At 43.5% G+C, this 25,148-nt stretch overlaps 2 protein-coding genes across 2 annotated transcripts in view; both read left to right on the top strand.

The window, feature by feature from the left end:
- Nucleotides 1-8,712, top strand: part of LOC103280120 (zinc finger protein 431) — a 9,634-nt gene extending 922 nt beyond the window's left edge. Inside the window, exons 2-5 of the mRNA XM_062972970.1 lie at nt 2,478-3,084; nt 3,536-3,618; nt 5,320-5,440; nt 5,840-8,712. Of these exons, the coding sequence (XP_062829040.1) occupies nt 2,562-3,084; nt 3,536-3,618; nt 5,320-5,440; nt 5,840-7,659 (2,547 nt within the window). The 5' untranslated portion in view covers nt 2,478-2,561 and the 3' untranslated portion in view covers nt 7,660-8,712. The remainder of the gene's footprint in view (nt 1-2,477; nt 3,085-3,535; nt 3,619-5,319; nt 5,441-5,839) is intronic.
- A 145-nt stretch (nt 8,713-8,857) lies between these two features.
- On the top strand, nt 8,858-23,953 carry LOC134296898 (zinc finger protein 436-like). Its single transcript, XM_062972999.1, has 4 exons — nt 8,858-13,628; nt 14,091-14,173; nt 21,529-21,649; nt 22,011-23,953. The coding sequence occupies exons 1-4, from the start codon at nt 13,058-13,060 to the stop codon at nt 22,982-22,984; spliced, it is 1,749 nt and encodes a 582-aa protein (XP_062829069.1). The 5' UTR covers nt 8,858-13,057; the 3' UTR covers nt 22,985-23,953.
- The last annotated feature ends 1,195 nt before the right edge of the window (nt 23,954-25,148 follow it).

The raw sequence follows: 25,148 nt of genomic DNA, 5'->3' as shown, positions 1-25,148 counted from the left end.
TTGTTTGCAGAGGCACTGGGCTATGTTTGGAAAATTAATTGCATGAAGCCAATTGGCTGAGCATGCAAAGACCTGGGGATTGATTTGGTACTGTTTCTGTTCTGCTGCTGCAGAACCAGTTTGGACAAGTTTTTCAGTGCTGGCTGAGTACTGCTGGAAGAGAGAGCACTGTAGGCCGGGCTGTGGCGCAGGCTGGAAAGTAAGCCAGCTGCAACAAATCACTCTGACCAAGAGGTCATGAGTTCGAGGCCAGCCCGTGCCTGCATCTTGTCTCTGTCTCTGTTCTATGTTATGGCATTGAATGTTTGCCTTTATGTGTGCAGTGTGATCTGCCCTGAGTCCCCTTCGGGGTGAGAAGGGCGGAATATAAATGCTGTCAATAAAATAATAAATACTCAGAGAGGCCTTGCTGTTTTGAGGCCTGTTTGCCGCTGAGAAAAGAGGGTGAAGAACAAGGATTGTATTCTCTGAAGCAGATTTGTGGACTGAGAAAGGACTGTTTATGGCTGGACTTCTGTAAGCAATCACAGGGACCACTGTAAATACTATTTTTTGATCTCTTGGAATTAGTAAAGTTTCGGTATTTTTGTTCTGCCAACCTGTGTGACACGTTATTGCTCTGTGGGTGACTCTGGATCGTGAACACACGTAAGAGCTTCCATTTATCATCATCAATCCGTAATATCTTTGTGGAGAGAAAAGTGGGGGCAATAATCATAGTAATAACAATAAGGCACAAGGAAGGGAAAAGCAAAGTGACTGGATTCCCATAACAAGGGAATTATTATTATTATTATTATAACAAGGCTTCATTACATTTACTCTTAAACTGTCTGGGTTGTGCTTTCCCAGCGGGAAAAATATACAGAAGCCACCCACAATTGGAACACATCAGAGGAAAGAGGGCAGAACACATGAATATATTTTTGATGCCCTAAATCCCAGCCCATGTCCACTACTTTGGGTCCCAAATCCACCCCAATATTACACAGATGAGACTTCCTTGATTCCTCCTTTTTGAAAACAACCAATTCCTAGAGAAATGCTGTTCAAGCAGGATCTCAAACCTCTGCTGAGAGTGAATTATGTGATATTTTATTATTCTTTTATATATGTACTAGCTGTGCCCGGCCACGCGTTGCTGTGGCAAAGTGGTGGTGGTATTGGTTAAAAATTGTTGTGTAATTTTTATTTCATGTTATTTGCATTTTTTTATTAATTTTATTGTAAGTTATATTTTTATTTATTATATTTTATTATTCTCTTGTATTATTTTTAGTTATTTTCTGTTATTATAGTATTTTATTGTATTAATTATTAGTGTTATTTATTACTTTTTTTTGGGTTGCTAGGAGACCAAGTTGGAGGAGCTTAGCCTTCTAACTGGCAGCAATTGGATAAAAGCAATTATTCCTCTCTCTCTAATTAGGACTTTATTTTTCTTTTCTTTTTGTTGTATCAACCTAGAGGCGTGGATGATGGGTTGTGTTGTCAAATTTCGAGGTTGGGGGGCCTGTAATTTTGTTGTTTTGTGGGTCGCTGTGATGCCATCACTCTTTTTTATATATAGATTGTTGAATATGTGTGTGCATGTATGGGTCATGTAGAAGGAAAAAACACAAGACTTTTCCTCCATCTCAAGGCATGTGCAGAATAACGGGAAGGAGGGATATTAATAATAATGATGAGAAGAAGAAGAAGGCACAGAGAAGTGAAAAGCAAAGGGAATGAATTCCCAAGGATCTCAGACCTCTGCTGAAAATGAATTATGTGATACTTTCCTGCTAGTTTACATATCTGTCACTGAATATGTGTGTGTGTGGGTCATGTAGAAAAGAAAAAAAACCTTTCTCCATCTCAAGGCATGTGCGGAATAAGCAGAGAAGGTGAGATGAAGGCACGCTTTGAGTCTCCTTGCGGAGAGAAAAGGAGGGGTGATAATACTAATAATAAGAACAAAAAGGCACAGGGAAGGGAAAAGCAAAGAGAGTGGCTTCCCACAGCAGGGCTTCGTTGCATTTACTCTTAAACTGCCTGGGCTGTGCCTTTCCAGTGGGAAGAACATACAGAAGCCACCCACAAATGGGTTGCAAACTCACTTTTTCTCTTTAGGCTATTGCTGGTTTACAAATACAGTAGAGTCTCACTTATCCAACATAAATGGGCTGGCAGAATGTTGGATAAGTGAATATGTTGGATAATAAGGAGGGATTAAGGAAAAGCCTATTAAACATCAAATTGGGGTATGATTTTACAAATTAAGCACCAAAACATCATGTTATACAACAAATTTGACAGAAAAAGTAGTTCAATACGCAGTAATGCAATGTAGTAATTACTGTATTTACGAATTTAGCACCAAAATATCACGATGTATTGAAAACATTCACTACAAAAATGCGTTGGATAATCCAGAACGTTGGATAAGTGAGACTCTACTGTACTGTTATTTCACTTGGACTTCCGTCTCCCCACAGTATTGTGTAGCCTTTGCTTCTTGACATAAAAAGAGAAGAGGTTCTTCAACCAGGCTAGAAACCGTTTTGGAGCCCAGAGTGAAGATGGAGGAGCCAAGTCCACCCAGCCCTGAAGGAGGAAGAGAGCCCAATGAAACGTGGGGCAGGAGAAGTGTTGGAATCCCAGGCAGAATGGGTCCGGATGCTCTGGAGGAGAAGAACTTCAGCCCAGACCTTCAGTGCCAACACTTCCGGTGCTTCCGTTTCCATGAGGCTGATGGGCTGCGAGAGGTTTGCAGCCGCCTCCACTCTCTCTGCCGCCTGTGGCTGAAGCCTGAGGAACATACAAAGGCAGAGATGCTGGACCTGGTGCTCCTGGAGCAGTTCCTGGCCGTCCTTCCTGCAGAGATGGAGCGCTGGGTGAGGGAATGTGGGGCAGAGACCAGTTCCCAGGCCGTGGCTTTGGCTGAAGGATTCCTCTTGAGTCGGGAACAAGAGGAGAAGGCGCTGCAGGGAGAGCGGCTGGAGAAAGAGGTCCTTCAGGCCCAGGTGTTCCCACTGGAAACCAGCAAGAAGTTCCCTTCTGAGTGTATTGAACTAGAAGACAAAACGGGAGAGTCTCCACTGGGTAAGATGTCTTCATTCACTTGGTGCCTCACTTTCAAGGATCCCCAAAAAGTCCAGTCTGCTGTTATGTCCCCAAATACATATTTTCATTGCTGTTTTGTTCGAGGAGGACAGAGGGTGCATCCACTGGGTGATATACCTTTTTTCTCCTGGTCAAAGATCTCCCAAACGTATGATCTTCTCCCCCAAAATGCTTGTCTTGAATGGATGTTTTGTTAGACTTTTTTAAGAATATTTACATCCAAGCGGTTTTTGTATGGAATGGGCTGCATCTCAGGAATGCTTGTGCCATACAAAACCCTTTCCAGTTCCTTCTGACCTTTCTATTTAGGACGTCATATTGTTCCGCTTTTGTGTTGTTTAAATTGTAAACCGCTTTGTGACCTTAAAATGAGCTCTGAAAAACAAAGAAATCCAGCTTCCCTTCCCTTCCTATGTTTGCCATTTTACAGGAGATGAGCCCAGGGTGCTGAGAAGATGTGGCAGCTCCACTCTTTCTGATGCCGAAGAAGTGGCTTCCATTCAACAAGATCAGGTAAAGAGATGACAGTGGAAATGAACTGGAGATAATTGTGGAAATGTCCCCGTTCACTTCATATGAACTGGAACTTGTTTTTCTTCTGCTTCCATCCAAGTTTCCTTTTAGGAAATCTCAGAATGCTGTTCCTGAAGTCCTTTTTTTCCACTAGAGCCCACACAGTGCCTTCCACTTCCGATTAAACCACATTTTCAGACTTTTGTAGGATCAACATAGTTGTATATTCTGGAAGACCTACCCAGGAGAGGCCTTAATAGCCATGGCTGGTCTTAACTATGAGTCATTTGTAAATCAGATGTTTGTAACTCGGGGACTGCCTATAATTCATCTGGCCTGAAGAGTTGGATTTGTTTACATTAACCAGATATTCCTGTCCTTCCTCTTTACCTATTGTGAAAGCATCCCTTGGTGAAAGGCATCCCTAGCTAGAAGCCCAACTTCATTAAATTTCAGACCATGGTCCAGGAAGCCAATTCATTCCTGGTGGCATCGTCTGTGAAGCCCGTGATTCAATTTTCCCTCTCTTCCTTCCTGGAACTGTGAGGAGAGATGAAACGGCGAACTGGGCATCAAAGCCCTTCAGCTTCCTGTCTGTAGCATCACAATCTCAGGTAATCTGAAGGTTACACACTGCAATATCATTATTCATCATATCATGAACCAAATGGAAGGGGTAGTGGTCTGTGGACTAGACAAGCCTTGCCAGGCCCTCTTTTACGTCTTGGATGTTTGCTCCAGGGAGACGGCACACCTCTCAAGTCATCCTGTCAGGCCCACAAACCACGGCTTCTGTTCCCTTCAGTAGGAGGCCTCTTCCACCACCACAGGCTTTCTTGGAGGATGTTCAGGGGCCATGCCATGTGCTCACTCTCCCAGGACACCTCAACATTCCCTGAGGACAAGCTCTGTTGCACTTCTTGGTCTACCTCATCACTGATGCTGGAGAGAACTTGGAAGTACAGTAGAGTCTCACTTATCCAACACTCGCTTATCCAACGTTCTGGATTATCCAACGCATTTTTGTAGTCAATGTTTTCAATACATCGTGATATTTTGGCGCTAAACTCGTAAATACAGTAATTACTACATAGCATTACTGCGTATTGAACTACCTTTTCTGTCAAATTTGTTGTATAACATGATGTTTTGGTGCTTAATTTGTAAAATCATACCCCAATTTGATGTTTAATAGGCTTTTCCTTAATCCCTCCTTATTATCCAACATATTCACTTATCCAACATTCTGCCAGCCCGTTTATGTTGGATAAGTGAGACTCTACTGTAATTATGTAGCTCCTAATTTACAGAATGAATCCTGTTCCTTCTCCCTCTGTGTGTAACATTCCCCCCACAGTTTACCTCCTGTGTGTGCGTAGTGACCACCTCCTCAGAGAGATTCCTCATATGATTCTCCTGGGATATGTGGATACATGGGCCTCTAAGAGTACTTGCTACAAGTATAGATAGCCACATCCTCGTGTAAGAACACAAACGTACCACAACTGTTGTAGGGGACAGCATGAACTACCATCATGATGCTTCTCATTTTTTAGAAGTCCCACCTCAAAAAAGCTGGCATGGCTACTCCTAAAAGTTATCTCTTTGAATTATTTACTCGGACATTTAATGGATCAGGATTCTTCTTAGCAGTAGAAGAAGAAGCAGTAATGATTTGTGTGTCCAACTTTCTTCTTTCAGATGATGTTTGAGGATGTGGCTGTACATTTCAGTGTGGAGGAGTGGGCCTTACTGGATCCAGACCAACGGGCCCAGCACTGGGAGGTCATGGAAGAAAATTATAGGATGGTGGTTTCTCTGGGTAAGAATCCCTCAGACATTTGGTGCATATTTCAGGAATACGATTGACCTTTGGCGAGCACTTCTGATTCCTGGAGAAAACAATTCCCCTCTCGGAACTGCTTCTAAGGAGCTACTCTTCAGCGGGACATTTATGCGAGTCTTACTTGAGAACGTTTTAGTAGGGGGGCTCATGGTGTTTTCAGGTTGCATGTTGCACCCCTTCCTGCTGTAGATGACACTATGGTGGGAGTGATCATCCAACAACTTCCAGAAAGGGGTGCTCCTTTAATCAGGGAAAGTTATCTCTTCCATAAGAAGATTGTCACGTCTTCATTCTCTCACTAACAACATTTTTTTAGAATGAGTTCAGTCTACCCTTTTCTCATGTCTTCCTACTTTGTGTCTTTCTTCTTTCAAGGTGGTGATGATCAAGGGATTGAAAATGGGGGAGCTCCAAACAAAGTGTGGCTGAAAACACGGAGAAGTAAAAAGGAAGAAGAAAGAAGCTCGAGAATAGAAGCAGAAGGCTATAGCAGGAAGCAGTGCCCTGCCGACACCAGGGAAATCACAATCCAAGAGACAATAGAGGAAAGCAGGGAGACTGGAAACAGCTCTGTCTATGAGAATGGCTTTTTCCAGGAGGCATCCAGTATACATCCTACACACAATGAAAAATACCAAATTGTGGACAAGCCATATAAATGCCTAGAGTGTGGAAAATGCTTTCATAAAAAACGAAACCTCCGTAGACACCGAAAAACCCACACAGGAGAGAAGCCATATAAATGCCTGGAGTGTGGAAAATGCTATACCCAAAAATGTAACCTAAGAAGGCACCAAAAAACCCACGTAAGAGAGAAACCCTATAAATGCTTAAAGTGTGGAAAAGGTTTTGTTTCAAATATAAATCTCATTAAGCATGAAATGAATCACAGAGGAGAGAAACCCTATAAATGCTTGGAGTGTGGAAAAGGTTACCCTGAAAAGAGAAGTCTTATTAGACATGAAATGAATCACAGAGGAGAGAAACCCTATAACTGTCTGGAGTGCGGAAAATGTTTCTATTGGAAATATACACTAAAGATCCATGAAAAAACCCACACAGGAGAGAAGTCATATAAATGCCTGGAGTGTGGAAAATGTTTCTCTTGGAAACGACACCTCAACAGACATGAAAAAACCCACACACATGAAAAGGTATACAAATGCCTGGAGTGTGGAAAAGGTTTTTATGAAGAGAGCAGTCTTATTAAACACGAAATGAATCACAGAGGAGAGAAACCCTATAAATGTCCGGAGTGTGGGAAAAGTTTCTGTTGGAAAAATAGCCTAAAATTGCACCAAAACACCCACATAGGTGAGAAGCCAAATAAATGCCTGGAGTGTGGAAAAGGTTTCTTTCAGAAAGGACAGCTCAACAGACACAAAAGAACCCACACACAAGAAAAGCCATATCAATGCCGAGAGTGTGGAAAACGTTTCTCTGATAAAAGAAGTTTTATTGGACATGAAATGAAACACAGAGGAGAGAAACCCTATAAATGCCTGGCGTGTGGGAAGAGTTTCTGTTGGGAAAATGCCCTAAAGCTGCACCAATACACCCACATAAGGGAAAAGCCATTTAAATGCCTGGAGTGTGGGAAATGTTTCCCTCAAAGAGGAATCCTCAACAAACACCAAAAATCCCACATGGAAGAGATGCCATATAAATGCATGGAGTGTGGAAAATGTTTCTTTCAGAATGGAAACCTCAAGAGACATGAAAGAACCCACACACATGAGAAGCCATATAAATGCCTGGAGTGTGGAAAAGGTTTTTCTGATAAGAGAAGTCTTATTGGACATGAAATGAAGCACAGAGGAGAGAAACCCTATAAATGCTTGGAGTGTGAAAAGAGTTTCTGTTGGAAAAATACCTTAAAGCTGCACCAGAAAACCCACACAGGAGAGAAGACATATAAATGCTTAGAAGGTGAAAATCCCTATAATTGTCTGGAGTACAATTATAGCCTTAAATCCATTCTTACAGCTCACCAGGAGAGTCATACAGGAAAGTGTGGGCAGAGTTCGAGCTACAAATCAGACCTCAAACATGTCCAGAATAGTCATAGAGACGACAAAACCAAAGACATGTCTGGAGTGAAGGAAGAGTTTCCATTGGAGAGCAAGTCTCAAAGCCCACTAAAAAGCCCACATGGGAGAGAAGTCAAAAAGCCTGGATTCTTATACAAGTTTTAAATGCAATCCAATCCTCAAAGATTACCAGAATATTCATATAAATAGGAAAGTATACACATTCCTGTAAAGAAACGGTTAAATTGAGACTCATTCAGCTCCTGTCTCAATTTACCTCCTTCTCCAGCGATCTGGATATCTGCTCAGTCACACAGAAATAAATGCACACTTCCCGGCTGTCAGCTGAAACCAGCGGCTCTTATCTTTATTGCAGTACTTTACAATATTTACATAGTCTTGCCGGAGCTTAGCATTCGTGCACCTGACCTGTCGCCTCCCACATTCCACAGCAATGACAAATGTCCTGTGATATACTGGAAACCTCTCACTGTTTCCCTCTAGCCATAAATCTCTATTCTATGCAGTTAACTCTTACATTACTGGATTACATTCTGCATTACAGACAAACACCGTTGGTTAGCTTTAAACTATAAATGAAAATTTCAAAACTATACAAAACAATACTTTCACAATTCCTGCATTTTGGAAAGAGTTGAGTTGCACAACAAGCTTTTACGATGTACTAAAAAACCCATGCAGGAAAGAGGCCATGGAAAGGCCTGGAGTGTGGTAAAGCCTTCACTCTAAAGAAAAATCCCCTTGAGCATGAACTGAGAGAGAAGCCTCTAAATGCTCAGAGAGTGGGAAGAGTTGTGTCCTCAAATCAGGCCTCAAAACGCTCCAGGAGAAAAAGCATATACCCGCCAAGAGTGTGGGAAGAGTTTGATCCTCAGTGGGCACCAGAATGCTCACACAATGAAGGAATCACATGGAGACATAAAACTGCTTTAGCCTTTGTACTGATTCCCTCTTGTCTAGACTGACAGTTGATGGAAGTCATCTTGGACCTTTTCTTGGCACACTTTAAGGGAGAACCTGGTACCTTCAGCCCAGTCCTGGCCTTGTGGCCCTGTCACTGCTTCACCGGTTGAGATTTGATTTCCACACTGGTTTCCTCCCTTTCCGTTATTTTGTTTTGGAAAGTTCACTAAAATGTGCTCTGTTTCTTGTATTCTTTTGCAAATGCCCAGATAGAAGTAAAGGCATTTCATGGCCTCACGGTGTAATGTTTTGAGCCTTGTACTGTCCCTCTGCAAGGCAGAACTTGCAGCCTCACGTGGTCTTGCAAACCCACTGGTGTGCCTGGAGCAAGTGACATTCTCTCAGCCTCAGAGAAATGCAAAGGTGAAGTCTCAGGACCCAAGTACTAACCTGGTTGACCCTGTTTAGTTTCCAAAATCAGGCAGAACTTTCTGCTTTTGGCGTATTGTCGTACATATATATATAGGAACTAGCTGTGCCCGGCCACGCATTGCTGTGGCAAAGTGGTGGTGGTATTGGTTAAAAGTTGTTGTAGAATTTTTATTTGACGTTATTTGTATTTTTTAATTAATTTTATTGTAACTTATCTTTTTTATTTATTATATTTTATTATTTTTTGTATTATTTTTAGTTATTTTATTATAGTATTTTATTGTATTAATTTTTTAGTGTTTTTATTGTATTATTTGTATTTATTTTATTTTTTATTCTTTTATTAACACTGGGCTGCGTGGGTTGCTAGGAGACCAAGTGGGCAGAGCTTAGAGCCTTCTAAGTGGAAGCAATTGGATAAAAACAATTATTTCTCTCCCTCTAATTAGGACTTTATTTTTCTTTGCTTTTTGTTGTATCAACCTAGAGGCAAGGATGATGGGTTGTGTTGTCAAATTTCGAGGTTGGGGGGCCTGTAGTTTTGTTGTTTTGTGGGTCGCCGTGATGCCATCACTCTTTTATATATATAGATGGGTGCCACTTACTTGTCTTTCATTCCACCAGTTTCCCATCCCTCAACAGTTTTTTTGTCTAGGGAAATTCTCAAGAAAGTATTTAAAAATACAAAACGAGATACTTAGCAGAGTATTCTCAGCCAGCAGCAGGCAGTGATAGTGTGGCTGTAAAGAACTCTTGAGCTTAAGGAAGCGAGATGCAGAGTTCAATTTTAAAAGTTTCCAAAGATTTATTAAAAGATAACATCTCTTGATAGAAAGGATTGGGTCTAAGCTTTCTCTACCTGCATTACTTCTAGATTGAAACAAAAGGAAACATCTCTAAAGACTACATTTTCCCATTCACACAAAGTAGAGAGAGAGATCAGGATGAAAAGGATGGTAAACTCCCACTGTTAGCCCCAGCGTCTGCCAACCTGGCAGTTTGAAAACATGCAAATGTGAGTAAATCAATAGGTGGGAAGGTAACAGTCTCTGATGGGAAGGTAACAGTGCTCCATGCAGCCATGCCGGCCACATGACCTTGGAGGTGTCTACGGACAACGCCGGCTCTTCGGCTTAGAAATGGAGATGAGCACCAACCCCCAGAGTCGGACATGACTAGACTTAACATCAGGGGAAAACCTTTACCTTTACCTTAGGGCTCAGATGCAACCATTAGAGGGCAGTGTACCGTATGTAGGTCTTAAGTACCCAGATGCAACCACAAGGGGGCAGCATATGAACAGACTATTATTTTATTTGTTTGTTTATTTCTTGCATTTCTCTACTGCTCTTCTCACCCCTGGAGGAACTCAGGGTGGTGAACATATCAGTGGCAAAAATGCAATGCCTCAGTACATATAAAAACAATAGATAACATAAAAGGTACAGGTTTTCTCTTGACGTTAAGTCTAGTCGTGTCTAACTCTGGGGGTGATGCTCCTCTCCATTTCTAAGCTGAAGAGCCGGCGTCGTCCATAGACACCTCCAAGGCCATGTGGCTGGCATGTATGCATGGAGCATTGTTATCTTCCCATCAGAGTGGTACCTATTGATCTACTCACATTGGCATGCTTTCAAACTTGCTAGGTTGGCAGAAGCTGAGGCTAACAGCGGGAGCTCACTCCACTCCCCGGATTTGAACCACTGACCTTTCGGTCAGCAAGTTCAGCAGCTCAGCTCTTTAACCTGCTGGGCCACTGGAGGCTCATAGATAACATAATTAAGCCCATCTATATATATAAAAGGGTAATGAAATTTCAGCCTAGGAAACTACAAACTACAGACTACAAAACTACACATCGCAGAAACACTAAACTTGGCAGCACAACCCCTCATCCATACCGCTACGTTCATACAACAAAAAGAAAAGAAAAATAAAGTCCTAATTAGAGGGAGAGGAATAATTGTTTTTATCCAATTGCTGCCAGTTAGAAGGCTAAGCTCCGCCCACTTGGTCTCCTAGCAACCTACTCAGCCCAGGGGACAGGCAGAGTTAGGCCTCACTTAGGCCTCTTCCACACTGCCTATAAAATACAAATTATCTATTTTAACTGGATTATATGGCAGTGTAGACTCAAGGCCCTTCCACACAGCTATAGAACCCATTTATAATGGACTTAATGTCAGGGGAAAACCTTGACCCTTTACCTTAACTACCACCAATTCCTCAATACTTTATTTCCCATGCCACCATACTTCGCCACAGCAACGCGTGGCTGGGCACAGCTAGTAACATATAAATCGAAACCATTAAAAAAGCTGCATAAAGACATTAGGCATTAGCTCCTGGCAGGCAAAATGAATGCACTATGAGGCAAAAAACGCAGCCTTGGAGGTCACAGTCCATCCCAGGACTGAAGAGTAATATTCTGGAAGAGGTGTGTGTGTGCCTGGCTCTGAGGCTGAGACTCACCTGATGCCAACCATGAGTCTTTTGGGGAAACCTTGGATCTGGAGGTCGAGGAGGGGGAGAGGAGAGGGAAGGGAGGGTGCCTCTGGGGAGAAGGGAAGAGGGAGAGAAACACTGGGGAACAAGGGGCAGGGCTGCGCACTACAACTCCCAGGAAGCTCAGGACACGAGCAGAGTCAGAGGGATGGGGATGGGCTCTGCAGTTGTCCCTGTCTCCCTCCCAGCTGGGCCCCTTCCTTCCTTCCTTCCTTCCTTCCTTCCTTCCTTCCTTCCTTCCTTCTTACCTTCTTACCTACCTACCTACCACAAGCCAGAAAATAATAAACTTTTGCCTATGTAGCTTTGCCAGTGCATATGCCCCTCCCTTCCTGTGAGCTGGTGCCTTTCTCCAGAAGGTTCCAAGACCAAAAGTTAGCTTGAAATCGACAAGTGAGGTCACACATATCACTTATGCCAGGTGGGTGAGGAAGACCCTCAGCCATTGGTCAATTTTAGATAAGCCAAAGGTATATATTCTTTGCTTGCTGCGAAATGTGGGGCGGTGGCCATTTCCATGATACAGCCCTTTGGGGTATGTATGGCGGTTTGCCATATCATAGTTCTGGTAACAATAAAAGGCTTGTTTTATCGCTTTCTTGGAATTCTCTCATTTACTTCTTCTCCGAATGCGCTGGATGAACAAGGTCAGTCTCTTACACTTCCTTCCTTCCCACTTATAGAACTACATTAGACTAAGCTTTCCCCCTTAATTCAAACTTAAGGCACATCTACACTGTAGAATGAACACACTTTGATACCACTTAGAATCCAAGAGTTGGAAGAGACCTCATGGGCCATCCAGTCCAACCCCATTCTGCCTAGAAGCAGGAAAATCACATTCAAATCACCCCTGACAGATGGCCTCTGCTTAAAAGCCTCCAAAGAAGGAGCCTCCACCATGTGGTCCTAGAGTGTGGTGGAGGCTCTTTCTTTGGAGGCGTCTTCCTTCCTCTTCCTCCCTCTTTCCTCTCCTTCTTGAGTCTCGCTTCTCTTCCTCACTCCCATCCTGGCCTCCCTGGAGGAGGAGAAGAGTCTCTGAGGCTTCAAAGGAGGAAAAGCGAGGCTGGTGCTGTAGGAACACAAGGCAAAGGGAGGAGGATGGGGGGCAGGCAGGGCAAAGGCAGGAATCACATCCAGACCCCCAAAGTCTCCCTTGGAGACCCAACAAGGGCTGGAGAGCAAGGAGACCTTGGAGGAACAATTTTGGAGGGAAGCTTAGATGGGAAATGGGATGTTTTTTTGAGTCCTTTTTTTAGAGTTGGTCATGAGAGCATGCTACATTCATGTATGAGGCATCTGCATCAGGGAATTAATGCACTTTGGGGCCACTTGGACCATTGTTTCCATGGTCTGCCATCCTGGGAGGGGGAATTTGGTGAGGCACCAGCACTCTTGGACAGAGAAGGCGAAGGACTCTCTCACACTACAACTCCCAGAATTCCTCTCAGTTTCAGGATTGTATATACAGGGAAAAAAGGGAATTGGGCTAAAGGTAAGGGGAAGGGAAAGGCAATGCAATGGGATTCCCATAGAGTTAATTCATCAAGTCTGCTCTACTCTGCTTTTCTTACAGGGAAGCCAGATAGTGGCAACCCAAAATGAGTTGTAAAGACACCTTTTCTCTTGATGGTATTAGATAATTAATATAGTGCTCACCTCCACTTTGTCTTGCGTAGACTTTGCTTCCTGACATCTTCAGATGGAGAAGGGAAGAGGTTCTTCAGCCCTGATGGAGCCCAGAGTGAAGATGGAGGAGCCAGACCAGACCAGCCCTGAAGGGGGAAGAGAGCCCTGCACAATGTGGGGCAGGAGAAGGGTTGGGGTCCTAGGCAGAATGGGTCTGGATGTCCTGGAGGAGAAGGCCTTCAATGCAAACCTTCAATGCCAACGCTTCCAGTGCTTCTGCTATGAGAAAGCCTTGGGTCCCCGAGAGGTGTGCAGCCGCCTCCACTCTCTCTGCCGCCTGTGGCTGAAGCCAGAGCGACACTCCAAGGCGGAGATGCTGGACCTGGTGCTCCTGGAGCAGTTCCTGGCCGTCCTTCCTGCAGAGATGGAGCGCTGGGTGAGGGAATGTGGGGCAGAGACCAGTTCCCAGGCCGTGGCTTTGGCTGAAGGATTCCTCCTGAGTCGAGAAGAAGAGGAGAGGGCGCTGCAGGAAGAGCGGCAGGAGAGAGAGAGCCTTCAGGCCCAGGAGGCCCCACTGGAGACCAGCAAGACGTTTTCTTCTGGGTGGATTGAACTAGAAGACAACACAGGAGAGTCTCCACTGGGTAAGATGTCTTCATTCACTTGGTACCTCACTTTCAAGGGTCCCCAAAATGTCGGGTCTGCTAATATGTCCCCAAATACATGTTTCCATTGCTGTTTTGTTTGAGGAGGACAGAGGGTGCATCCACTGGGTGAAATACCTTCTTTCTCCTGGTCAAAGATCTCCCAAACGTATGATCTTCTCTTATGTCCCCCAAAATGCTTGTCTTGAATGGCTGTTTTGTTAAACTGTTTTAAAAACAGTTTATATCCCAGCTGGTATTATATAGAATGGGCTACATCTCAGGAATGCTTGTGCCATATTAAAACCTTTTCCAGTTCCTTCTGATCTTTCATTTGAGGATGACATTGTTCTGCTTTTGTGTTTTTAAAGTTATAAATCTCTTTGGGACCTCAAAATGAGCTTTGAAAAACAAACAAACAAATTCAGCTTCCCTTCCCTTCCTGTGTTTGCCATTTCACAGGAGACGAGCCCAGGGTGCTGGGAAGACGTGGCAGCTCCACTCTTTCTGAAGCAGGAGACGTGGCATCCGTTCAACAAGATCAGGTAAGGAGATGACAGTAGGAATGAACTGGAGATCATTGTGGAAATGTCCCCGACCACTTCCTATGGCCTAGAATTTGCTTTTCCTCTGGTCTACTGTGCCTTTAAGCCACACTCTCTGGTTGTTACACCTGTAAATGTATTTTGTTTTGTTTTGTGAGACTGATAGTTATGTATGAAGGATAGATGTGGTATACTGTGCCTTTAAGCCACACTCTCTGGTTGTTACACCTGTAATGTATTTAACTACTGGTGGTAGGGATATATAGTTTTGTGCAGCCAAAGCCTTAGTAGCCTTCCTATTGCTTGAATAAACACCTTTGCTGCAAGACTTTGCTGGCTGGTGAGTTTGTTTCATACAAAGAATATTACGTTAATCTCAGAACGCTGTTTCCGAAGGGCTCACGTGGTGCCTTTGACTTCAGATTAAACCACATTTTGATCTTATTAGCCACTAGCTGTGCCCGGCCACGCGTTGCTGTGGCATTGTCTGGTGGTGTTGGTGAGAAATTGTTGAGGTAGTGGTGATATTGAATGTCTGTTGTATGGTTGTCTTTATGTTTAGTATGCACACTGAAGTGGATTATATGGCAGTGTGGAGTCAAGATAATCCAGTGCAAAGCAGATAATATAAGATTATAAATAGGTTGTATCGCTGTGTGGAAGGGCCTTGAGTCTACACTGCCATATAATCCAGTTAAAATCTGATAACCTGTGGAAGAGGCCTAACTCTGCCTGTCCCCTGGGCTGAGTAGGTTGCTAGGAGACCAAGTGGGTGGAGTTTAGCCTTCAAACTGGCAGCAATTGGATAAAAACTATTATTCCTCACCCTGTAATTAGGACTTTATTTTTCTTTTCTTTTTGTTGTATCAACCTAGAGGCGTGGATGATGGGTTGTGTTGTCAAATTTCGAGGTTGGGGGGGCCTGTAGTTTTGTTGTTTTGTCCGCTGCCCTGATGCCATCACTCTTTTATATATATATAGATGGGTGATTCAGAGGCCTCAGAATGCTGTTCCTTGAGGTCTTCTTCTGCCTCTGTGGCCCGCATGGTGCCTTCCACTTTGGACCGAATCCTGCATTAAAACTTCCCTTGGAGTAACTTAGTTGTACATTAAGATCTGACTTAGAAGTTCAAGGACTACAATGGAAGGGCTTCTCCATGGCTGCGCCCAGGCTCCAGGACTCCAGCCCCAAAGAGGGGAGACTAGGACAATAAGAAGCCAATGGGTCAATGGTTTATTTAGGACAGGCCTCGTATAATGTGCTGAGTTATCTATCCTTTACTCTTTATTGAGCTGTAGTATTTTGAAGTTTTAGAGTTTGTAGTTTTCATTTTTTTTTTTTGTATTTTAATCACCTTCTAACTTCTCTATTTTGGGAATGTTTGATTAAGTTTTGTAAATTGTGTTCAGTACCAAACTAAGAAAATGGTAGATACCAAAATAGTATAGTTGGCCTCCACCTTTGCAGGCTTGAAAATCACAGTTTTGAGTATTTGCAGGTTAGCCGCCATCCTTCCAAAGCCCCTTTCCTCCCTCCCAAAACCCAAGGGTGGTCACAACAGAGAGAAGGGCAAGGGAAGGAAAGCTGCTCCCCTCCCTCCTTCTTCCCCGCATCTGTTTTCCTGCATGGCAGGGGGTTGGACTAGATGGCCCATGGGGTCTCTCCAACACTACGATTCTCACTAGAACTTCCGTGGCCGCACTGGTCACAGCAAGGAAAAAGAATCTGGGCCATACAGTCCAACACACAATCCAAGCACCCCCAAGAGATGGCCATCCAGACTCATTACAGACCTGCAGAGAAGAGACTCCACTGGACAACCCAGCCAACATATTCCACTATTGAACAGTTCGTATTGTCAGGAAGTTCTTCCAAAAGTTTAGATGGAATCAATTTTCTTGCACTGCAGACTAATTCAACCAGAGAAGTCGGCCATAGCAGAGCACTTGATGAACCAACCTGGACACAGGATATTATTTGAGAACACAGAAATGCTTGACCACTCCAACAGCTATCATGTCACACACAGAGAAGCCACTGAAATTTACAAGCATGTGGACAACTTCAACAGAAAGGAGGAAACCATGAAAATGAACAAAATCTGGCTACCAGTATTAAAAAAACTCAAAAATCAGAACAGTAAATAAGAAGCAACACTCTGAGACATGGGAACTAGGGGTAGTTAACAAAGAATGCCCTCAGGCAGAAAGTAGCCAGTAGATGAAGCCATTCAATGCAAATTAGGGTGATTAATTGGAACATTTACAGTAGCCTCCAAATGACAAGAGTTCTTCCCACACCCTGGACTTCCCACACATATATAAACATTCCTTGCTTAATTTTTTCATACCTCACAACCTCTGAGGATGCCTGCCATAGATGTGGGCGAAACGTCAGGAGAGAATACTTCTGGAACATGGCCATACAGCCCGAAAGACATACAACAACCCAATTTTCTTGCTACAGTAGAGTCTTACTTATCCAAGCTTCGCTTATCCAAGCCTCTGGATTATCCAAGCCATTTTTGTAGTCAATGTTTTCAATATATCGTGATATTTTGGTGCGAAATTCATAAATACAGTAATTACAGCATAACATTACTGCGTACTGAACTACTTTTTCTGTCAAATTTGTTGTATAACATGATGTTTTGGTGCCTAATTTGTAAAATCATAACCTAATTTGATGTTTAATAGGCTTTTCCTTAATCCCTCCTTATTATCCAAGATATTCGCTTATCCAAGCTTCTGCTGGCCCGTTTAGCTTGGATAAGTGAGACTCTACTGTATTTGGGGAAAGAAGCCCTAGGAGCATGTGGACAGATTACATTACTCCGCTGTGTCCTAGTTTTCAGAGCAACAGAAGACAACGCTGCCCCTCCTAAATGTGGCATCTTTTCAAATACTTAAAAATGTCTCAACCTTCTCTTCTCCAAGCTAAACATCCCCATCTCTCTCAGCCATTCCTTGTAGGGATTGGCTTCCAAACTTTTGATCATACTGGCTGCCCTTCCCAGCTTGTCAATCTTCTCCTTTAACTGCTTAGCCTAGAACTGGTCACAGGATTTTCCAGGTGAGATCTGACTATAGCAGAACAGAATGTGACTATGGCTTCCCTCAATCCTCACACTAGATTGATGCAGCCTAGAATTACATTGGCCTTTTTAGCTGCCACGTCCCACTGTGGACTCATGTACAGCTTGTGGTCTGCCAGGGCTCCAAGATCCCCTTCTCATGGAGTGGTTTTAAGACAGGAGTCACCCATCTGACATCTGTGCATTTCATTCTTCCTACCTAAGTGTAGTATTGTACACTCCTTGCTGTTGAAATACATTTTCTTAGTTTTGGCCCAGCTGTAATCTGCTGAGGGTTTTTGGATGCTGATCCTGTCCTCTGGGGTATTAGCCATCCCTCCCAATTTGGTGTCATCTGCAAGTTGGATAAGCATGCTTTCTTTTCCATTGCCCAAGTCATTGCTAAAGATGTGGAATAGCATTTCACCCAGGACGGAAACCTGAGGTGCCCACTGGTCACTTCTCTCCAGGATGGAGAGCAGCCATTACTAAGAACTCTTGTGTTCGGCCAGTTCACCAACTGCCAATCCAACTCAGCAGCATTATCTAGCCCAGGTTTTACTGGCTTCTTTGTAAGAATGTCACAGTGGACCTTGGATGTACAGGCAGTTCCCAAGTTATGAACAATATAAGTTCTGTAGGTTTGTTCTTAAGGTGAATTTGCATGTAAATCGGGACAGGTAGATTTTAAAGTGCAACTCCTGCCAAATATATACATAGCTTAGCTTTGGATAGTATAGGGAAGGGTGAACACCCTTGTGGTGTTTGCTTTGTTGTGTTCAGAAGATTTCACCTCAATTTCTGTCTGTGATTATTGGATTTTGGAAAATTTATCTTGTTGTGGAAACAAGGATTGGGGATAAATTTTTAGTGGAGACACTTTTTCCCCATGATAACTCTTTTATGAGTAAATTTCCCTTCTTAGAGGTACATTTCCCTTCTTAAATTTCCCTTCGTAAATTTCCCTTCTTAGAGGGTCGGGCTGTGGTGCAGCTGGCTAGTAACCAGCTGCAATAAATCACTACTGACCAAGAGGTCATGAGTTCGAAGCCCGGGTCGGGTTAAGCCCCCGACCATTAAATAGCCCGGCTTGCTGTTGACCTATGCAGCCCCGAAAGACAGTTGCATCTGTCAAGTAGGGAAATTTAGGTACGCTTTATGTGGGAGGCTAATTTAACTAATTTACAACATCATAAAAACTGCCAGCGAAACACGAGGAAAGGAATGAGAAAGTACAGCCACTGGTGGACAGTGAAGCAACAGCTCTATCTGTGGCCAGAATCGTGAAGCTGGAAAAAAATGTTAAATGCCTCTGTGTCTGTCTGTACTGTATGTTGTTTGTCTGTTGGCATTGAATGTTTGCCATACATGTGTTCATTGTAATCCGCCCTGAGTTCCCTTCGGGGTGAGAAGGGCGGAATATAAATACTGTAAATAAATAAATACATACATTTCTCTCGCTTCCTGTTGTCCCACCCTGTTCATCTGGCCTGAAGAGTTGTATTCATTTATATCAACCAGATCTTCCTGTCCTGACTCTTTCCCTATTGTGAAGGCATCCCTCCCTTGGCATTGGTGAGAGGCGTCCCTTGCCAGAAGCCCAACTTTGTTAAATTTCAGGCCATGGTCCAGGAAGTAAGTTCATTCCTGGTGGCATCGTCTGTGAAGCCAGTGATTCGGTTATCCTTCTCTCTCTTCCTGGAACTGGGAGGAGAGACGAAATGGCAACCTGGGCATCAAGGCCCTTCAGCTTCCTATCCGTAGCTTCAAAATCCCAGGTAATCTCATGAAGGCTACACGTAACCATATCATTCATAATGACATGAGCAAAAAGGAATGGTAATGGTGTACGGACATGACAAGTCTGACCAGGCTCTCTTTTACATCTTGGATGTTTGCTCCAGGGAGACAGGACACCTCTCACTTCATCCTGTCAGGCCCACAAACCACTGCTTCTGTTCACCTCCGTAGGAGGCCTCCTTCCACCACCACAGGCTTTCTTGGAGGATGTGCTATCAATATGCGGACGACACCCAACTCCTTCTGCGCTTGGAGCCTGGAGCAACGTCAATACCAGACAATTTCACCTTATGTCTGGAGGCTCTGTCGAACTGGCTACGTGCTAGTAGACTGAAGGTGAACCCAGCGAAGACCGAGATTCTCTGGCATGGCCGCTCGACTGGTCTGACCCACTTGCTACCCACCTTCGATGGTGCTGCCCTATCTCCTTCGCCTACCGTTAAGAGCCTGGGTGTCGTTTTGGATTCGCAGCTGACAATGGAAGCTCAGGTCGCTGCTGCCAGCAAACAGGCCTTTTTCCACCTACGACAAGCGAGGCAACTGGCACCCTATCTATCTGATGAGGCTCTGGCAACAGTCATCCATGCCACGGTCACGTCTAGGCTGGACTATTGCAACGCCCTGTATGTTGGCCTTCCGATGTCCACGACCCGAAAGCTCCGTGTTGTTCAGAATGCAGCAGCCAGGCTACTCACAAGAACACCCATGAAATGCCACATAACACCAGTGCTGCAGCATCTGCATTGGCTTCCAACTGATTACCGTGGTCTATATAAAATGCTAGTTCTGACCTTTAAAACTCTTTACGGCCAGGGCCCATCGTATCTTAGGGACTGTCTCTCCTTCTCCCATCATCGGAGGTCGCAACGACCATCCCAACGAGACTTACTCTATGTACCGGGTCCTAGAGAAGTGCACTTGGAAAGGACCAGACGCAGAGCTTTTTCTATTTCTGCCCCTGCCTTATGGAATGCCTTGCTGCCCCATATGAGAGCCATGCGTGAGTTGGGGCCTTTCACCCTAGCACTCAAGACCTGGCTCTTTACTAGAGCTTTTGATCTATGTTAATTTTATCAATATTTGTATGTATGTATTTTTATCCTTTACAATTTTATCTTGTAAATCGCCTAGAGCATCGTGGATGGAGGGCGATTAATAAGTAATTAAATGATGATGAGGATGTGCAGGGGCCATTCTATGTGCTCACTCTCCCTGAACCTTCCCTGAGGACAAGCTCTGTTACACTTCTTGTTCTACATCTTCATTAATGCCGGAGATAATTTAAATTAATTTTGTAGCTCCCAAATTGCAGAATGAATCCTGGTCCTAATCCTGGTCCTTCTCCTTCTGTGTGTAACATTCCTCCAACAGACTACCTCCTGTGTGTGCAGAGTCACCTCCTCCTCAGAGAGATTCTCCTGGGACCAAGGCAAGCTCTTCCTCCCCAATATGTGGATACATGGGCCTCTAAGAGCACTTGCTACAAGTATAGATAGCCACATCCTCGTGCAAGAACACAAACGTACCACAACTGTTGTAGGGGACTGCATGAACTACCATCATGATTTTTCTCATTTTTTAGAAGTCCCAGCTCAGAAAAGCTGGCATAGAATCATAGAACAGTAGAGTTGGAAGCAGGAAATCGCTTTCAAAGCAACCCTGACAGATGGCCATCCACCCTCTGCATGGCTACTCCTAAAAGTTATCTCTTTGAATTATTTACTCAGAGGGTTGTTTTATGTCTTTCGGACTGTGTGGCCATGTTCCAGAAATATTCTCTCCTGACGTTTCACCCACATCTATGGCAGGCATCCTCAGAGGTTGTGAGGTATGGAAAAACTAAGCAAGGAATGTTTATATATATCTGTGGGAAGTCCAGGGTGAGGTAAGAACTCTTGTCAGTTGGAAGCCAGCGTAAATGTTCCAGTTAATCACCCTAATTTGCATTGAATGGCTTCATCCACTAGTTACTTATTGCCTGGGGGCATTCTTTGTTAGCTGCCCCTAGTTCCAATGTCTCAGAGTTTTGTTTCTTATTTACTGTTCTGATTTTTGAGTTTTTTAATACTGGTAGCCAGATTTTGTTCATTTTCATGGTTTCCTCCTTCCTGTTGAAGTTGCCCACATGCTTGTGGATCTCAATGGCTTCTCTGTGTAGTCTGACATGATAGATGTTGGAGTGGTCAAGCATTTCTGTGTTCTCAAATAATATACTGTGTCCGGGTTGGTTCATCAAGTGCTCTGCTATGGCTGACTTCTCTGGTTGAGTGAGTCTGCAGTGCCTTTCATGTTCCTTGATTCTTGTCTGGTCAATGCTGCTGCGTTTGGTGGTCCTTCTGTAGACTTGTTCACAGCTGCATGGTATCCGGTAGACTCCTGCAGAGGAGAGAGGATCCCTCAGACATTTAATGGATCAGGATTTTTCTTAGGAGTAGAAGAAGAAGCAATAATGATTTGTGTGTCCCAACTTTCTTCTTTCAGGTGATGTTTGAGGATGTGGCTGTACATTTCAGTAAGGCGGAGTGGGCCTTACTGGATCTGGATCAACGGGCCCTGCACTGGGAGGTCATGGAAGAAAATTATAGGATGGTGGCATCTCTGGGTAAGAATCCCTCAGCCCCTTGGTGCATTGTTCAGGAACACGAGTCACGTTTGGCCAGCACTTCTGATCCTGACCAGCCTGACCAGGCTGGTCACTGCTTCTAAGGATTACTTGAACATGGTTTATTAGGGGAGCTCATGGTGTTTTCAGGTTGCATGTTGCACCCTCTCCTGCTGTAGATGACACTATGGTGGGAGTGATCATCCAACAACCTCCAGAAACGGGTCTCCTTTGAGGCAAAGTTCTCTCTTCCATAAGAGGATTCTCACCTCTTCTTCCTCTCACTCACAACATTTATTGAGATTGATTTCAGTCTTCCCTTTTCTCATGCCTTCCTTCTTTTTGTCTTTCTTCTTTCAAGGTGGTGATGGACAAGGGAGTGAAAGTGGGGAAGCACCAAATAAAATGTGGCTGAAAACAGGGAGAAGTAAAAAGGAAGAAGGAAGAAGCCCGAGAATTGAAGCAGAAGCATATATCAGGAAGGAGTGTCCTGTCGACACCAGGGAAATCACAACCCAAGAGGCAATACATGAAAGCAGAGAGACTGGGAAAAGCCCTGTCTATGAAAATGGCTCCTTCCAGGAAGCATCCAGTATACATCCTACACACAACGAAAAATACCAGATTGCGGACAAGCAATATAAATGCCTGGAGTGTGGAAAATGCTTTCATAAAAAAAGAAACCTCCGTAGACACCAAAAAACCCACACAGGAGAGAAGCCATATAAGTGCCTGGAGTGTGGAAAATGTTTCACTTGGAAACGTCACCTCAAGAGACATGAAAGTACCCACACTCATGAAAAGGTATACAAATGCCTGGAGTGTGGAAAAGGTTTTTATGAAGAGAGCAGTCTTATTAAACACGAAATGAATCACAGAGGAGAGAAACCCTATAAATGTCTGGAGTGCGGGAAGGGTTTCTGTTGGAAAAATAGCCTAAAGATGCACCAGAACACCCACTTAGAAGAGAAGCCACATAAATGCCTGGAGTGTGGAAAAGGTTTCTTTCAGAAAGGACAGCTCAACAGACACAAAAGAACCCACACACAAGAAAAGCCATATCAATGCCGAGAGTGTGGAAAACGTTTCTCTGATAAAAGAAATTTTATTGGACATGAAATGAAACACAGAGGAGAGAAACCCTATAAATGCCTGGCGTGCGGGAAGACTTTCTGTTGGGAAAATGCCCTAAAGCGGCACCAAAAAACCCACACCGGAGAGAAGACATCTAAATGCTTAGAAGGTGAAAAGCCCTATAACTGTCTGGAGTGTGGGAAGAGTTATAGCCTTAAATCGGTTCTTCCGGCTCACGAGGACAGTCATAAAGGAGTTTGAGCTATAAATCAGACCTCAAACATGTCCAGAATAGTCATAAAGAAGACAAAACCAAAGACATGTCTGGAGTGAAGGAAGAGCTTCCATTAGAGAGCAAGTCTCGAAGCTCACTAAAAAGCCCACATGGGAGAGAAGTTAAAAAGCCTGGATTCTTATACAAGTTTTAAATGCAACTCAATCCTCAAAGATTACTGGAATTATTATTATTATTATTATTAAACTTTATTTGTACCCCGCTAGCATCTCCCGAAGGACTCGATGCGGCTTACAAAGGCCAAGGCCTCAACACACAATATAACAATACAAAACAAAAGGCAAATTAAAACAATTAAAACAGTATAAACAACAAGCAGTAAACAATACACTAAATGTTCATACAAAGAGAAAAGTATATACATAACTGCCTTTTGAAAAGAGTTGAATTAAACAATAAGCTTTCACAATATACTAAAAAATCCATATGGGAAAGAAGCCATGGAAATGCCGGGAGTGTGTTAAAGTCTTCACTCAAGAAAAATCCCCTTGAGTATGAAATGAATCTCAGCGGAGAGAAGCCTCTAAATGCTCAGAGTTGTGTCCTCAAATCAGATCTCAAAATTCTCCAGAAGAGAAATCATACACATGCCACGAGTGTGGGAAGAGTTTACTCACACAATGAAGGAAGCACGTGTGGATAGAAAACTGCTCTAGCCTTTGTATAGATTCCCTCTTGTCTAGACTGATTGTTGATGCAAGTCATCTTGTCCTTTTTCTTGGCACACTTTAAGGGAGAACTTGATGTGTTCAGCCCAGTATTTGTGGCCTTGTCACTGATTTACTAGTTGATAGGATGTGGTTTCCACATTGGTTTCCTCCTTTTCAGCTCTTTTGTGCTTGTTTTAGAAAGTTCACTGAAATTTGTTTTGTTTCTTGTATTCTTTTGCAAATGCCCAGAGAGAAATAAAGACATCTCATGGCCTCGTGGTATAATGTTTTGAGCCTTGTACTGTTCTTCTGTAAGAAAGAACTTGCAGCCTCACGTGGTCTTGCAAACCCACTGGTGTGCCTGGAGCAAGTGACATTCTCTCAGCCTCAGAGAAAAGCAAAGGTGAAGTCTCAGGACCCTAGTACTATCCTGGTTGACCGTGTTTAGCTTCCAAAATCAGGCAGAACCTGCTGCCTTTGGCGTATTGTCTTACATATATATATACAGTAGAGTCTCACTTATCCAACACTCGCTTATCCAACGTTCTGGATTATCCAACGCATTTTTGTAGTCAATGTTTTCAATATATCGTGATATTTTGGTGCTAAATTCGTAAATACAGTAATTACTACATAGCATTACTGCGTATTGAACTACTTTTTCTGTCAAATTTGTTGTATAACATGATGTTTTGGTGCTTAATTTGTAAAATCATAACCTAATTTGACGTTTAATAGGCTTTTCCTTAATGCCTCCTTATTATCCAACATATTCGCTTATCCAACATTCTGTCGGCCCGTTTATGTTGGATACGTGAGACTCTACTGTATATAGGAATGGGTGCCACTTACTTGTCTTTCACTCCACCAGTTTCCCATCCTTGATCTAAGGGAAATTCTCAAGATAAGAAAGTATTTAAAAATACAAAACGAGATACTTAGCAGAGTATTCTCAGCAAGCAGCAGGCAGTGATAGTGTGGCTGTAAAGAATTCTTGAGATTAAGGAAGTGAAATGCAGAGTTCAATCTTAAAAGTTTCCAAAGGTTTATTAAAACATGAGAACTACATTTCTCGATAGAAAGGATTGGGTCTATTCTTTCTCTCTATCTGCATTACTTCAAGATTGGAACAAAAGGAAACATCTCTAAAGACTATGTTTTCCCATTCACACAAAGTAGAGAGAGAGATCGGGATGAAAAGGAGGGTAAGCTCCCACGGTTAGTCTCAGCTTCTACCAACCTGGCAATTTGAAAACATGAAAATGTGAGTAGATCAATAGGTACCGCTATGGTGGGAAGGTAATAACACTCCATGCAGTCATGCCCATGGCCACATGGCCTTGGAGGCGTCTACAGACAACGCCGGCTCTTCGGCTTAGAAATGGAGATGAGCACCAAACCCCAGAGTTGGACATGACTGGACTTAAAGTCAGGGGAAACCTTTACCTTTACCTTTGGGCTCAGATGCAACCATTATAGG

Source organism: Anolis carolinensis, chromosome 2, assembly GCF_035594765.1.
Source record: "Anolis carolinensis isolate JA03-04 chromosome 2, rAnoCar3.1.pri, whole genome shotgun sequence".
NCBI classification, from domain to species: domain Eukaryota; kingdom Metazoa; phylum Chordata; class Lepidosauria; order Squamata; family Dactyloidae; genus Anolis; species Anolis carolinensis.
Note: the sequence above shows the minus strand (reverse complement) of the source record. Positions and strands in the feature narration are given on the sequence as shown.